The sequence below is a fragment of the Bombina bombina genome, chromosome 6 (assembly GCF_027579735.1).
Source record: "Bombina bombina isolate aBomBom1 chromosome 6, aBomBom1.pri, whole genome shotgun sequence".
NCBI lineage: Eukaryota > Metazoa > Chordata > Amphibia > Anura > Bombinatoridae > Bombina > Bombina bombina.
This window is the reverse complement of record NC_069504.1, coordinates 525,579,432-525,594,595: the sequence shown is the minus strand read 5'-3', so window position 1 is coordinate 525,594,595 and position 15,164 is coordinate 525,579,432. Positions and strand designations below refer to the sequence as shown.

At 40.5% G+C, this 15,164-nt stretch overlaps 1 protein-coding gene across 3 annotated transcripts in view; it reads left to right on the top strand.

Annotated features, from left to right (window-relative positions):
* GABPB1 (GA binding protein transcription factor subunit beta 1) overlaps positions 1-15,164 on the top strand; it is a 437,479-nt gene that overhangs the window by 180,267 nt on the left and 242,048 nt on the right. For all 3 annotated transcript variants that reach the window (XM_053717436.1, XM_053717435.1, XM_053717437.1), the window contains exons 4-5: positions 11,969-12,163; positions 12,331-12,442. In XM_053717436.1, coding sequence (XP_053573411.1) covers positions 11,969-12,163; positions 12,331-12,442 — 307 coding nt within the window. The remainder of the gene's footprint in view (positions 1-11,968; positions 12,164-12,330; positions 12,443-15,164) is intronic.

Here is a 15,164-nt window from a genome sequence, read left to right as displayed (position 1 = left end):
TTCCTGGACAAGCATTACCAGTTTGTGGCCCTTCCTTTCGGGTTGGCCACAGCTCCCAGAATTTTCACAAAGGTGCTAGGGTCCCTTCTGGTGCTTCTAAGGCCGCGGGGCATAGCAGTGGCGCCCTATCTGGACGATATCTTGATTCAGGCATCAACTTACCAGCTAGCCAAATCTCACACGGACATCGTGTTGGCTTTTCTAAGATCTCACGGGTGGAAGGTGAACATAAAGAAGAGTTCACTTGTCCCTCTCACAAGAGTTCCATTCCTAGGAACTCTGATAGACTCGGTAGGCATGAAAAATTTTCTGACGGAAGTCAGAAAATCAAAGATCTTAACCACCTGCCGAGCACTTCATTCCATTCCTTGGCCGTCAGTGGCTCAGTGTATGGAGGTAATTGGACTAATGGTAGCGGCAATGGACATAGTTCCGTTTGCTCGCTTGCATCTCAGACCACTGCAACTGTGCATGCTCAGACAGTGGAATGGGAATTATGCAAATTTATCTCCTCAGATAAATCTGGATCAAGAGACCAGAGACTCTCTTCTTTGGTGGTTGTCACAGGATCATCTGTCCCAGGGAATGTGTTTTCCGCAGGCCAGCATGGGTCATAGTGACGACGGACGCCAGCCTCTTGGACTTGGGGTGCCGTCTGGAATTCCCTGAAGGCACAGGGTGTGTGGACTCAGGATGTGACTCTCCTTCCAATAAATATTCTAGAACTGAGAGCGATATTCAACGCACTTCAGGCGTGAACTCAGCTCGCTTCGGCCAAATTCATAAGATTTCAGTCGGACAATATCACGATTGTAGCATATATCAATCATCAAGGGGAACAAAGAGTTCTCTAGCGATGATAGAGGTTTCCAAAATCATTCGATGGGTAGAGACTCACTCTTGCCATCTCTCAGCAGTCTATATCCCAGAAGTGGAGAACTGGGAAGTGGATTTTCTAAGTCGTCAGACTTTTCATCCGGGGGAGTGGGAGCTCCATCCAGAGGTGTTTGCACAATTGATTAATCAATGGGGCACACCAGGATTTGATCTGATGGCATCTCGTCAGAATGCCAAACTTCCTTGTTACGGGTCCAGATCAAGGGATCCTCGAGCAGTACTGATAGATGCTCTAGCAGTACCGTGGTCGTTAAACCTGGCTTATGTGTTTCCTCCTTTTCCTCTCCTTCCTCGTCTGATTGCCAGAATCAAACAGGAGAGGGCTTCGGTAATTTTGATAGCACCTGCGTGGCCACGCAGGACTTGGTATGCAGATCTGGTGGAAATGTCATCTCTGCCACCGTGGAAACTGCCACTGAGACAGGACCTTCTCATTAAGGGTCTGTTCCATCATCCAAATCTAGTTTCTCTGCGGCTGACTGCCTGGAGATTGAACGCTTGATTTTATCTAAGCGGGGATTCTCTGAGTCGGTCATAGATACCTTGAATCAGGCTCGAAAGGCTGTCACTAGGAAAATTTACCATAAGATATGGCGTAAATATCTTTATTGGTGCGAATCCAAAGGCTACTCGTGGAGTAAGATCAGGATTTTGTCCTTTCTCCAAGAAGGATTGGAGAAGGGGTTATCAGCTAGTTCCTTAAAGGGACAGATATCTGCTTTGTCAATCTTACTGCACAAGCGTCTGGCAGATGTCCCAGACGTTCAGTCGTTTTGTCAGGCTTTGGTTAGAATTAAGCCTGTGTTTAAACCTGTTGCTCCGCCATGGAGTTTGAATTTAGTTCTTTAAGTTCTTCAAGGGGTTCCGTTTGAACCTATGCATTCCATAGATATTAAAGGGATGGTAAACTCCGCTATTGCCAAGTTGCATAATTAGATTATTTATTAATAAAAATATAAGAACACAATATCCATTTTCAAAGTGTTTATGCATTATTATCCAAATTTTTGTTTTTAATAAATCCGTTGTTGCGCTGCCTCGCTCCGCCCCTCTAATTTACTGTCTGTAATACACTCCAGTCTTACCTATTCTCCACCCTCTTTACATCTCCGACAATTTGAGCGCTCCCGATTCTGTGATTTTAAACGCATGCGCATTTGAGAAAATTACGTATATCAAGTAAACATTGAGTCACGAGATTCAATGTTTACTTGCGTTAGTCGAAAGTAACATTTGTAGTTACAATATTAATAACTAATAATTACCTAATTCATACATATATACATGCGCTGAATAAACATGAATGCGCAAATTCATTGTCGCTTTTTGAGGCTACTGATTGGTTGACCATATGCTGCGAGGAATGCAATACTGCGCTTGCGTAAATTGAGTTGCATAGAAGTAAGCCTGTCTGGCGACAGGCTTACTTATTGGTTCAGTATTATAAACGATCAATGTGACGTCACAGGGGGAAGGATAAAGACGGCATTAGACGGAGCTATTAGAGAAAGATTTGTAAGTGTTTTTATATAGATACGATAACATGATTTGGAGTGTGTAAACTGAATCAAATGCAACAATAACAATATTAAATTCAATAGATAGGGAGTTTACCATCCCTTTAAGCTTCTATCTTGGAAAGTCCTGTTTTCAGTTGCTATCTCTTCTGCTCGAAGAGTTTCTGGACTATCTGCATTACAATGCGGCTCGCCTTATCTTATATTCCATTCTGATAAGGTGGTTTTGCGTACCAAACCTGGATTCCTTCCTAAGTTTGTTTCTAATAAGAATATTAATCAGGAAATTGTTGTTCCTTTTCTGTGTCTTAACCCTTCTTCTAAGAAGGAGCGTCTGTTACATAACTTGGACGTGGTTCGTGCCTTGAAGTTTTACTTGCAAGCGACCAAGGATTTCCGTCAAACATCTTCTCTGTGTGTTGTCTATTCTGGAAAGCGTAGAGGTCAAAAAGCTATGGCTACCTCGCTTTCTTTTTGGCTGAAAAGCATCATCCGTTTGGCATACGAGACTGCTGGACAGCAGCCTCCTGAAAGGATTACAGCTCATTCTACTAGGGCTGTGGCTTTCACATGGGCCTTTAAAAACAATGCTTCTGTTGAGCAGATTTGTAAGGTCCCTTCATACTTTTTCCAAATTTTACAAATTTGATACTTTAGCTTTTTCTGAGGCTGTTTTTGGGAGAAAAGTTCTTCAAGCAGTGGTGCCTTCCGTTTAGGTCTCTGTCTTGTCCCTCCCTTTCATCCGTGTCCTGTAGGTTTGGTATTGTATCCCACAAGTAAGGATGAAATCTGTGGATTCGTCGTATCTTGTAGAAGAAAAGGAAATTTATGCTTACCTGATAAATTGATTTCTTCTACGATACGACGAGTCCACGGCCCTCCCTGTCATTTTAAGGCAGATTATAATTTATTTTTACAACTTCAGTCACCTCTGCACCTTTTAGCTTTTCCTTTCTCTTCCTTAAACCTTTGGTCGAATGACTGGGGGTAGAGGGAATGGGAGGAGCTATATATACAGCTCTGCTGTGGTGTTCTTTGCCACTTCCTGTTAGCAGGAGGATAATATCCCACAAGTAAGGATGAAATCCGTGGACTTGTCGTATCGTAGAAGAAATCAATTTATCAGGTAAGCATAAATTTCCTTTTTTCATCAAGATTAGGTGGTTTTGCGGACTTCATTTAAATTCTTACCTAAGGTTGTGAATTCTAACAACATTAATAGAGAAATTGTTGTCCCTTCCTTGTGTCCTAATCCTAAGAATTCTATGGTGAAATCCTTACATTCTTTGGATGTGGTAAGAGTTTGAAATATTATGTTGAAGCTACTAAAGATTTCAGTAAGACTTCTAGTCTGTTATCTTTTCTGGTTCTAGGAAAGGTCAGAAGGCTTCTGCCGTTTCCTTGGCTTCGTGATTCATTCAGCTTATTTGGGGTCGGGTCAGGCCCCGCCTCAGAGAATTACAGCTCATTCTATTAGATCAGTCTCCACTTCGTGGGCTTTTAAGAATGAAGCTTCAGTTGATCAGATTTGCAAAGCCGCAACCTAGTCTTCTTTGCATACATTTACTAAATTCTCCCGTTTTGATGTATTCGCTTCTTCAGAAGCAGTTTTTGGTAGACAAGTTCTTCAGGCAGCTGTTTCAGTTTGATTCTTCTGCTTATGTTTTAAGTTTTTTCTTTTCATTCATGAGAATAAACTAATATTTTGGGTTGTGGATTAATTTTTCAGCGAAAAATGGCTGTTTTTATTTTTATCCCTCCCTCTCTATTGACTCTTGCGTGGAGTTCCACATCTTGGGTATTGCTATCCCATATGTCACTAGCTCATGGACTCTTGCCAATTACATGAAAAAAAACAATATTTATGTAAGAACTTACCTGATAAATTCATTTCTTTCATATTGGCAAGAGTCCATGAGGCCCACCCTTTTTATGGTGGTTATGATTTTTTTGTATAAAGTACAATTATTTCCAAATTCCTTTGTTGATGCTTTTTACTCCTTTCTTTTCACCCCACTACTTGGCTATTCGTTAAACTGAATTGTGGGTGTGGTGAGGGGTGTATTTATAGGCATTTTGAGGTTTGGGAAACTTTGCCCCTCCTGGTAGGATTGTATATCCCATACATCACTAGCTCATGGACTCTTGCCAATATGAAAGAAATGAATTTATCAGGTAAGTTCTTACATAAATTATGTTTTAAATAGGATTAGTTTATTTAATTATGGTAAATTTATTTAGTTTAATTTAAATTATATTTAAGTTAGGGGAGTATTAGGGTTAGGTTTTGACTTAGGTTTAGGGGTTAATAAATTTAATATAGTAGCGGCGACGTTGGGCGTGGCAGATTAGGGGTTAATAAATGTAAGTAGGTGTCGGCGATGTTAGGGTCGGCAGATTAGGGGTTAATAAAATGCAACTAGTGTTTGCGAGGCGGGAGAGCGGCGGTTTAGGGGTTAATATGTTTATTAAAGAGGTGGCGATGTCCGATTGGCAGATTAGGGGTTAATATATTTATTAAAGTGTTTCTACATTCTTCCAAGACTCGTAATACCGGCGTTAGGCAAATCCCATTAAAAAGATAGGATACGCAATTGACGTAAGGAGATTTGCGGTAGCCTCGAGTCGCGGAAGAAAAGTGAGCGGTACACCTGTACCTGCCAGACTCGTAATACCAGCGTTAGAAAAAAAGCAGCGTTGGGACCTCTTAACGCTGCTTTTTTAGGCTAACGCCAAACTTGTAATCTAGGCGTTGAGATTGAAGTCTCTGATGTGTTGCTAATTTATCATAGCATATAATTTATATGTCTTAGGTTATCCTGTTCTGTACCGGATTTCCGTATAGTTATCTCTCTCATATTGAGAGGCTTTTTATTTATCCTTTTCATGTTTATGATCCTTTTTACGTAGGAGTCTTATTTCAACATGCATGGTACCATGTATCATAATTTTAGTGTTTTAAGGACACTGCTTTTTCCTCCCTCATATTGAGGTGAGAACTTATGTGTGTGACATTTGTGGTGTCAGTTTTCTCTCTCAATTGCTTAGTGTTTTTAGGACACTAACCTATTTTTATTGTTTTGTTATAGCAATATTATAGTTTTTTCCACAGATTGAGGTGAAAATTGCAATGTCTGTAATCTATATGGGTTGCAGTATCTTTCTCTAGTTCTGGAGGTAGTATCCTTCTATCGCTGAAGCCCGGTGGCTACTACTGAGAGGTCTAGATTGGTCATGGTTTGGCTGTTTTCTTCTCTAGGTGGAAGTGGAACTTTTCTTCCTCATTACTAGAAGTGTAGTCTTCGCCAAGGTGCTGCTCATATAGCTCTGTGGTTAGGTATGCAGCTTCGTAGTTGTGAGTTTTCCGACAAATCCACATGCAGGTCTAAGCTGCCTTGGTATAGGAACAGCAATCTTTGTAGCCTTCCTCTGAGAATAAATCAGTATGAGGGACCCGCTCCTGGTCCAAGCATGAATCATGTTGGGGACAGGTTTCCTTCTTTCAGCAGGCTGAGGTTTGCTACGTCCCAGATCCATTGGAGGATGTAGTATCCCAGGGATCAGGACAGGATCTAATATTGTCCTCCTTAAAAGGACATTATACACTAAATAAATGCTAGATAGAATGATGCATTCAAAGAAAAGATTAGTCTGAATATAACATGTAGATGTACTTTTAAAGTTTCATTAACTGTTTAAATAGAGAGAAAATAAGTGTAAAGTTTTAGTGTCTATAAAACATTGGGAGCTGCCATGTTGTAACTTAGGTTACCTTCTCTGCAGTGGCCAATTAGGAACAGTTATAAATAAGTCACTAGAGTGTGCAGCCAATGGCTGTGTGGAATATAACAGTGTTCTGTACTTCCATTTCTAACAGGGACTGAAAAGCTCACAATTTCAGAATGGAATTATAGGAAAAGGGGACAAAATAAACGATGAAAGTATTATCCAGAGTTTTTTTTTATTTATACGATTTATCATTTTATATACCATCTCAAAGTGTTTAATGTCCCTTTAAGGAAGATTTTCCCTGTAAACTTATCCACAGTCCGGATCAGGAAAGGCTTTATTAAGCTGTGTGAAGGATCTCGCCTCTCTAGGTGTACATGTGTTAGTTCCACGGGCGGAACAAGGTCAAAGATCTATCCATTCTTTTCATGGTTCCCAGGAAAGAAGGATCTTTGCGTTCCTTTTTAGACATCAGGGTCTCACAAACTTTTCTGGATTCCGTCCTTCAAAATGGAGACTTTCAGTTCTGTTCTCCATTCGGTTCAGGAGTATCTTTCTTAACTACCATAGATCTGAAGGATGCATACATCTCAAGGAACATTCCATTCCTATTTTTTGTCTTTCTGGACATACACTTCCTTTGTATAGACTTTTCCTAATTCTCCTCAATGTCGTATTTTCCCTGTGTAATTTACCTCTGAGGAAGGACTTTCTATTTCTAGGTCCCTTCCTTTATCTGGGATGGTCTGAATCACTATTCTAACCCTAGCTATGCTTAAAGACTGTGTATACAGTGTTGCTATTGTTTAAGGTAGTCTGCATACAAGTAGAATTGAGTCTTAAGGTGAACATTGTAACCTTCATAAGTCAACCCTAGCTTTTTCTGAAGCTGACTGCTTGGAGATCAACCGCCTAGTTTTTGTCAGTCAGTTCTCTGAAAGATCAAGATTTTTGTTTTGTCGAGTCTTTGCTTAACGTCTGGCGGACCTGCCTGATGTTTCAATCCTTGGGTCAGACCTTGGTCTTTTCAGGTCTGTGGTCATCAGCCTCCTGAGTGAATTACGACTCATTCTTCTAGGGCTGTCTTTTTTTCCTTGGCTTTCTGAGAGGAAGCGTCTATGGAGCAAATCTGCAAGGAGAGACCACTTGGCTGAGGTTTCTTTTGGGAGTAGGGTTCTTCAAGTGGTGGTACCTTCTGTTTAGGTCCGCCTGTTTTGCTCTCTCTCCCTTCCATTCTGTGTCCTCTAGCTTGGGTATTGATTCCCACTAGTAATTAGAATGGATTACTGGACTCTCCATGACAATGGTTAAGAAAACAAAATTTATGCTTACCTGATAAATTATTTTCTTTCCTTGACATGACCCGCCCTTAATTTGAGCTTAGGCGGCTTTTTTGTATAAACCTCAGGCACCTCTATTACCTTGTGTCATCTTCGTTTTCCATTTTCCTTTGGCCGAATGACTGTGGGTTATGGGTAACATGAGTGACACTTAACAAATGGGGTATTCTTTTCCTCCATCTGGTGGCTATGAGTTGAATTCCCACTAGTAATTAGAATGGATTTGTGGACTCTCCATGCCAAGAAAAGAAAATAATTTATCAGGTAAGCATTCATTTTGTTATTACCTTTATTACCCCCAACCACCACATTACCATTATAGAATTATAATACATTAGGTTATGTTTCGGATATTCGTTTGTTGAATATGACTGTAGGAATTTGGCTTTTTTTCAGCACCAGATATGCATTAAAGTGCAAAATGCAAATATCTGTGCAAATCTAGATATTTGTGTGTTGCACTTTAACACTTACATATTCAGTGCCGAAAATAGCCAAATGCTGCTACCCACAGCCATAGTCAACATTTGTTTATAAAACAAATATCCAGAATATGATTTTCGCACATACCTATTATTCATCATTATTGATGTTGTGTTTTCCTTTAAAAAAAAAAAAAAAAGTCCCATAACACAAAACAAATTAGTATTATATTATTCTTACATGGATGGGTTGATGTTGCTTGATTGCATAGCTTTAATAATGAATCCCAGAATATTAAAACCGCATGATTGTATGTTGTGACAAAACCAATCTCGCCACTGTACATTGGAGGGCCTGTTATGGAACATTCTTTGGGCTGGAGGTACATGGGCTTAAGGATACCCAGAGACTGCATGGAAATATGGAATGTTATATGCTGGACACCCCATGTACTTTCATAACTCTGTCTTATGTCTATGTCACCCTGTATCCATAAATACAGGATGGGTACAGGGTGTGAGTGCCCCTTGTGGGAGCAATTGTGACTCTATAAGCCAAGTGGGCATAAAAGACTTTATAGCTAATAAGAACTGTTCCTATATTCAGTAATAAGATGTATTCTATGTATGTTTAAGATCTGATTGTGTCTCAGGAGTCTGTCTGGGTAAACTGATTGTGTCCTTGTGTGATTATGTTAACTAGACTGCCCAACATCATATTGTCTAAGTAAACGTTCTTCCCTAGTTAATTAACTTAATATGTTAATCTGTTTTACCTGTGAATAGACAATTGTTAGAGGTTTGATGCATTGTTCATATGTTTGCTTTACTGTTAAACCAATGCCCTTTGTAACCTGAAGCCAGGGTGTATAAATCTGTGTGCTGCCTTCAAATAAAGTAGACATTCTGTTTTAAACCTGAAACTGGCTGGGTTGTGAATTGCTGATTCCCTATGCAGGACATTGTTCATCTGGTATTAACCCTTGGTACACTGTTGGTACTGTAACATTGGTGGCAGCGACGGAATGAACCTTATCGCCCAGAAGAGCAACTACACAAGCCAGTAACCTCAGGAAGAGGGGGATTATTACAATACTGACTAAGATGGAAAAGAGAAAAGTAAATTTTGCAGCTTTTAAAAACTTCCTGGAAACAGAAGGAGAGATTGATGGGTACCTTGCGGATTTTGAGAGGCAATGTGCACTACACAAGGTACCCGCAGAGGACTGGGTCACGATATTATCTGGAAAATTATCCGGCCGGGCCAGAGAGGCTTTTCGGGCCATTCCAGATGAGGAAGTCAGGGATTATAATACGGTAAAAGAGGCTCTGCTCTCCAGGTATGCGGTTACATCGGAGGCATACCGGAGGCGGTTCAGAGACACTGTTAAATTAGCTGGAGATTCCTACCTTGAGTGGGCATGTAAGGTGCACCGCACAGCAGCTCACTGGATAGCGGGGTGCCAAGCCATATCTGGGGAAGAGGTGCTGCAGCTATTCCTGTTGGAACATTGCTTCGACAAGTTACCCGCAGGAGTTCGAGAGTGGGTTCGGGACCGTAAACCCTCCACCCTGCAGGAAGCGGCTCGCTTGGCAGATGAGTATACGGATGCCCGCAAACTGGACACTGCTACCACTAAGCCCCCTGCTAGAGTGGAGTACAGACCCCCAGTCACCCCAGCAGCTGCCAGTTACCAAACCCCGGCGCACCGCTATACCACACGGCCTCCGGCCACGAACTACCCTCAGAGAGCCCTGTTCAATTTGCGGGGCTACTCACAACCGATTCGATGCTTTGGATGTAAGCAACTAGGGCACAAAAGACCAGAGTGTCCCCTAAACGCAGCGAACCAAGCGCAGTCCTGGAGAAGACCTGCCGGCGGAATCCCACGTAATCCTCAGCCTGCGGCCCGCTACGTAGAGGCGCAAGAATGCTGGAGCATCCTACATGAGGCAGACCTTGTGCAAGCTGCCCACCGGAATAACCGGCAACTGGTTAAAGTGAATGGGAAGAAGGTCAGTGGTCTACGGGATACTGGTGCTACCATGACCTTGCTTCAAAAGAACTTGGTGTCTGAGAAACAGTACACTGGAGACACTGTGGCTGTGAGGGTAGCAAGGGGCGATGTGTTCAGCCTACCTGTTGCCAGGGTACATTTGGATTGGGGAGTGGGCGCTAGACCTGTGAATGTGGGGGTCAAGAAGGACTTACCTGCTGATGTTCTTCTTGGAAATGACTTGGCCCCCCTTGTTTCTGCCTACGCTCCTATGGTTCCAGCTGATGTTAACTCTGTGACTACCCGTGCCCAGATCCGTGCAGCAGAGACTGACCCACCTGCTGCTAAGCCCCAGGACGCTGAGCTCAGTAAATCTCTATCCGCTATTGATATGTGGAGGTCCCGTTACAATGCGCTGATGAAGGAGAAGAGGAGCGCAGAGGAAAAAGCACGTTTAGAACAGGAATCTCTGCTAGACAAGCTGCACCGACAGACTGCAGAAAACACCAGCTTGAGAGTGGGACATGAAACCTTAAAGACAAACTTAATGACACTTGAGGAGAAGCTGACGCTGGCTCATAGTGAGGTGCAGCAACTCAAGGGCACCCTATGTCAGTATGAAGGGATTGTGGATACCTATAAAGAGCAGGTACAGAAAACTCGTAAAGAAGCTGATGGGATTTTGAAGGACTGTTTGGCCCTGGTCTGGGCACTGAGGAATTTGAACCCTTGTTTGTATGGACAGGAATTCTCTCTCATAACGGGAATACAGATGGATTGTCCCAGCAAACTGACATGCCTACCAGGCGCTCTGGTGGTATATGGCACAGTATATACCCTGGACAGCCGAGCATGACAAACCAGAGGGAGAGGAGTTTGATGGTCCTGTCCCCCAGCAACACGGCTGTTTAGCCAAAGGGGAGACGATTGGTCTCCCCCTCCAGCAGCACAGCTATGTATCCAAAGGGGAGACAGTCGGTCTTCCCCTCCAGCAACCAGGCTCCCACCAGGCTACTTCCATGGTAGTGCTGGCACCCGGGCAGAGTACAGCTGGTCTCTGCCCACCTCGCAACCCACCAATTCAGCGTACCAGTCCCCCACACAGCTGTGGTGAGGCACCTGGACATGGACAAGTTTTCCCCGTACTCAGGTGTAGTAACCATTTATTGTGGGTGGGCTGTACTACTAATTGTGTTTTATGGGTGGGTTGCTGGACTAACCAGGGCACTGACCGGCAGGAGGTCAGATACCCTGTTAGTCTGTTTGGAAAAGGGGAGAGATGTGACAAAACCAATCTCGCCACTGTACATTGGAGGGCCTGTTATGGAACATTCTTTGGGCTGGAGGTACATGGGCTTAAGGATACCCAGAGACTGCATGGAAATATGGAATGTTATATGCTGGACACCCCATGTACTTTCATAACTCTGTCTTATGTCTATGTCACCCTGTATCCATAAATACAGGATGGGTACAGGGTGTGAGTGCCCCTTGTGGGAGCAATTGTGACTCTATAAGCCAAGTGGGCATAAAAGACTTTATAGCTAATAAGAACTGTTCCTATATTCAGTAATAAGATGTATTCTATGTATGTTTAAGATCTGATTGTGTCTCAGGAGTCTGTCTGGGTAAACTGATTGTGTCCTTGTGTGATTATGTTAACTAGACTGCCCAACATCATATTGTCTAAGTAAACGTTCTTCCCTAGTTAATTAACTTAATATGTTAATCTGTTTTACCTGTGAATAGACAATTGTTAGAGGTTTGATGCATTGTTCATATGTTTGCTTTACTGTTAAACCAATGCCCTTTGTAACCTGAAGCCAGGGTGTATAAATCTGTGTGCTGCCTTCAAATAAAGTAGACATTCTGTTTTAAACCTGAAACTGGCTGGGTTGTGAATTGCTGATTCCCTATGCAGGACATTGTTCATCTGGTATTAACCCTTGGTACACTGTTGGTACCGTAACATATGTTTACATAACGTTATGGACTGCAGAGCTTGTGAAAAGTTTCGTTCACCAGATTTTTTTACTTTTTATTTATATAATTGTGCTTCTTTATAGCATGGGGCTGACATCAATGCCAAAGACATGTTAAAAATGACCGCTCTTCACTGGGCAACTGAACACAACCATCAGGAAGTAGTAGAACTCTTAGTAAAATATGGAGCTGATGTACATACGCAGAGCAAGTTTTGTAAAACTGCATTTGATATCTCAGTGGATAATGGAAATGAAGACCTTGCAGAAATTCTACAGGTAATACATTTTAAAATTATTATATGTAAGAAAATAATTTGACAACTAGGTTTAATTAAAATTAATTTTTTAAATTCTCTCTCCCTTTCATATTTCTTACTCCATGTTTAGTTTTATTTCAGCTGATGAAGCATAAAAATAAATCTAATATGGCTATTCTTTTCTAGATTGCTATGCAGAACCAAATTAATACAAATCCAGAAAGTCCAGAAACTGTGACCATACATACTGCTACACCGCAATTTTTTATTGGACCTGGAGGCGTTGTTAATTTGACAGGTTAGTTGAATTTTATTTCAATGTTACCATTATATTTATTAAAATATCCAGAATATATTATATATTTCTAGTACTAATATAATAGGTTACAAACAATGGCAACTATTTGCTATCACTTAGAGCCCTTCTATATTTTGTCACAAATACTTCCCAATATCAAAGGTCCAGTCATCTGTAGACTATTTTAATATGTTTTTCTTTTATAAAATGATGATGGTCCATAGTCCTCCATAACATGGGCTATATTTCCCACCACAAGGAGAAGGTCAAGAACCTATACATGAGCTAAAAATCCCTCCCATCTCTAATTAGTTTTGTTCTTGGCCTCATAGGAGTAGGTTGAGAATAGAGGTGTTTCCAGCTACTTGCTTATGGATTTTAATTTGGAGACCATTGTGAGACCCATAGTCCCTGGGAATTATCATTCACAAAGAAGACAGAAGAGAGAATTCACAGCAGCTGAATGATACAGGCACATAGCAATACACTGTTATGTGGGCAGTATTTACCTATGGGTCTTCAGCCATAACTACTCCTCAGGCGTCGCAGGGACTTGTCCTTAGCCTTCCCCTGTGGTATACAGATATTTCCTACAGAAATCCTCTGCGGTACCCATACAAGTACTGGATGGGCTCTATACTGGATACTGCTGCAGCTACATTCTTGGTAAGCTGGTGGAGTGTTACTTCAGGTAAGTAACTTACCACAGCACACCCACAGCCCAGAGACTATTTTTAGGTATTTTGACACAGGTACAGCATAGCCAAGGGACTTAGCCTGCTCTCCTCATGACTCACTTTATTCTTTTTTTCAGGTCCCTGTGTGCTCTATTCTTATCAGGGACACAGACAGGTAAGATTGAGACAATTAACAGCCCTCTGACAGCTCTGGGGAACCATTTTAAGCAACTTGTAGAAAATAAGTGCCTGTCCCTTTAAAGGGACATTGTACAATAGATTTCTTTTTTTGCATACATGTTTTGTAGATAATGCATTTAAATAGCTCATCTGGGAGTGTTTTTGTAACAATGTATAGTTTTGCTTATTTTTTAATAACGTGCTGATTTTCAGACTCCTCACCAAGCCCCAAAGTATCAGATGTATACACTTGTTTACAGACTCCTGCTGCCCCCTGTTTGTCTAATCTGTCTTTTCATATGCAGGAAAGAGGGGGAGAGTGTTTGTTCCCAGCCCAACTAAGTTTTTAAAAGGTTTTATACTGGATTTTTAGATCAGTATATGTGCATATTCTTTATAGTAGTGTCTGTTACATGCAGTTATATGAAAATTGGTGTATACTGTCCTTTTAAGAAAGAATTGCTCTGTGCAGTTATCGGTTCCATAGAGAACAATCCGGTGTGGCAGGGGGTGATTTTATTTATGGTTTTATGGTGTGTGTGTATTTATAGTGCTTTGTGCATACTGTCAGTATATGGCCGGGTTATAATACAATATATTTAATCATTATTCTTTAAAGTAAACCCCCAATAAAAATGCATATACCAAAACAATAAAATTAATGTAAATTTCTAAGTTTTTTTTTATTAGTTAAAATTTATAGACCCATTCAATTAAATTAATAGAGAACCAGACAGGAAGCAATACTATACACGTTTAAACTATTCTAATATGCTATGCAAAGATCATAAAAGTTGCCTTATTCACAATAGTCTCTCAAATCAGAGTTGCATTTAAAATACCACTATGAGATAACAGAATCTGAGCCACTAACATTCAAGCAGTACAATCAGCTATATAGCCACAATTTATTTTATATAATTCCCATTTAAAACATCAGAAATTTAATATATTATTTGTGCCAACAACCAAACTCCTATGCCAATTTATCTAAGCTTAAATAAGTCCTTAATTACTTACAATTAAGACCAATTCTAAAATATATATATATTTGCAAAGATAAATTACTTAGCACTAAGGATTAGTTTAAAATACACAGGCTATGAAATACAAGGTTAAAAAACAATTTATTCCTTTAAGTCTGCTAACTACAGCAACAATGGATGTTTGTTTTAAATATTACCTATATTTAGCAACGTCTTATGCTTTACCAGATAACCAATGAATATTAGCTTTTCAGAATTTCTCATCAAGTCCAAATTCACCTCAGAATACAAAAGGAGTATTTTGCATGTGGAGAAGAAAGGGTAGCTATTTTGCTTATAATAACTGTGTCCCCACGCAGCAGTTATCAGTCCAGGGTTTCAGCAAAAAGTTAGCCAGCCTTTTTTCATGCTTGGGGTTAAATCGTGTGATATAACCCCACCCCTTTCTGTACCATCATTAGTGAATTGAAAAGGCCCTTAATGGAGCTGAACATCTCATTGGTTCCCTGGAAATGCATGGATGCTAGGGAAATGCATCTTTGTTAACAATCAAATCTTTTGGTTGTAATTCTCGTATCACAACACCGGGGGCAGCAGACAGAGACAAACCGTTTCATTCAATTATTTCTATACAGTAAAATTACAGATTCTTGTATATATTTAATATGTACACTATAATTTGATATCAATAAACTATGTGTTTAATATTCACTGGATCATATAGTGCTATTTTCTCTGATCACTTCAATACCAGACATAAGCATATTTTTTATAATCATATTAATAAGCAATTTATACTGCTAATTATTTATCTTAAAATCCATTTAAAAATAGCATATGGTTATTTCCTTTTATTCATATAAAAACACAGCATATTTC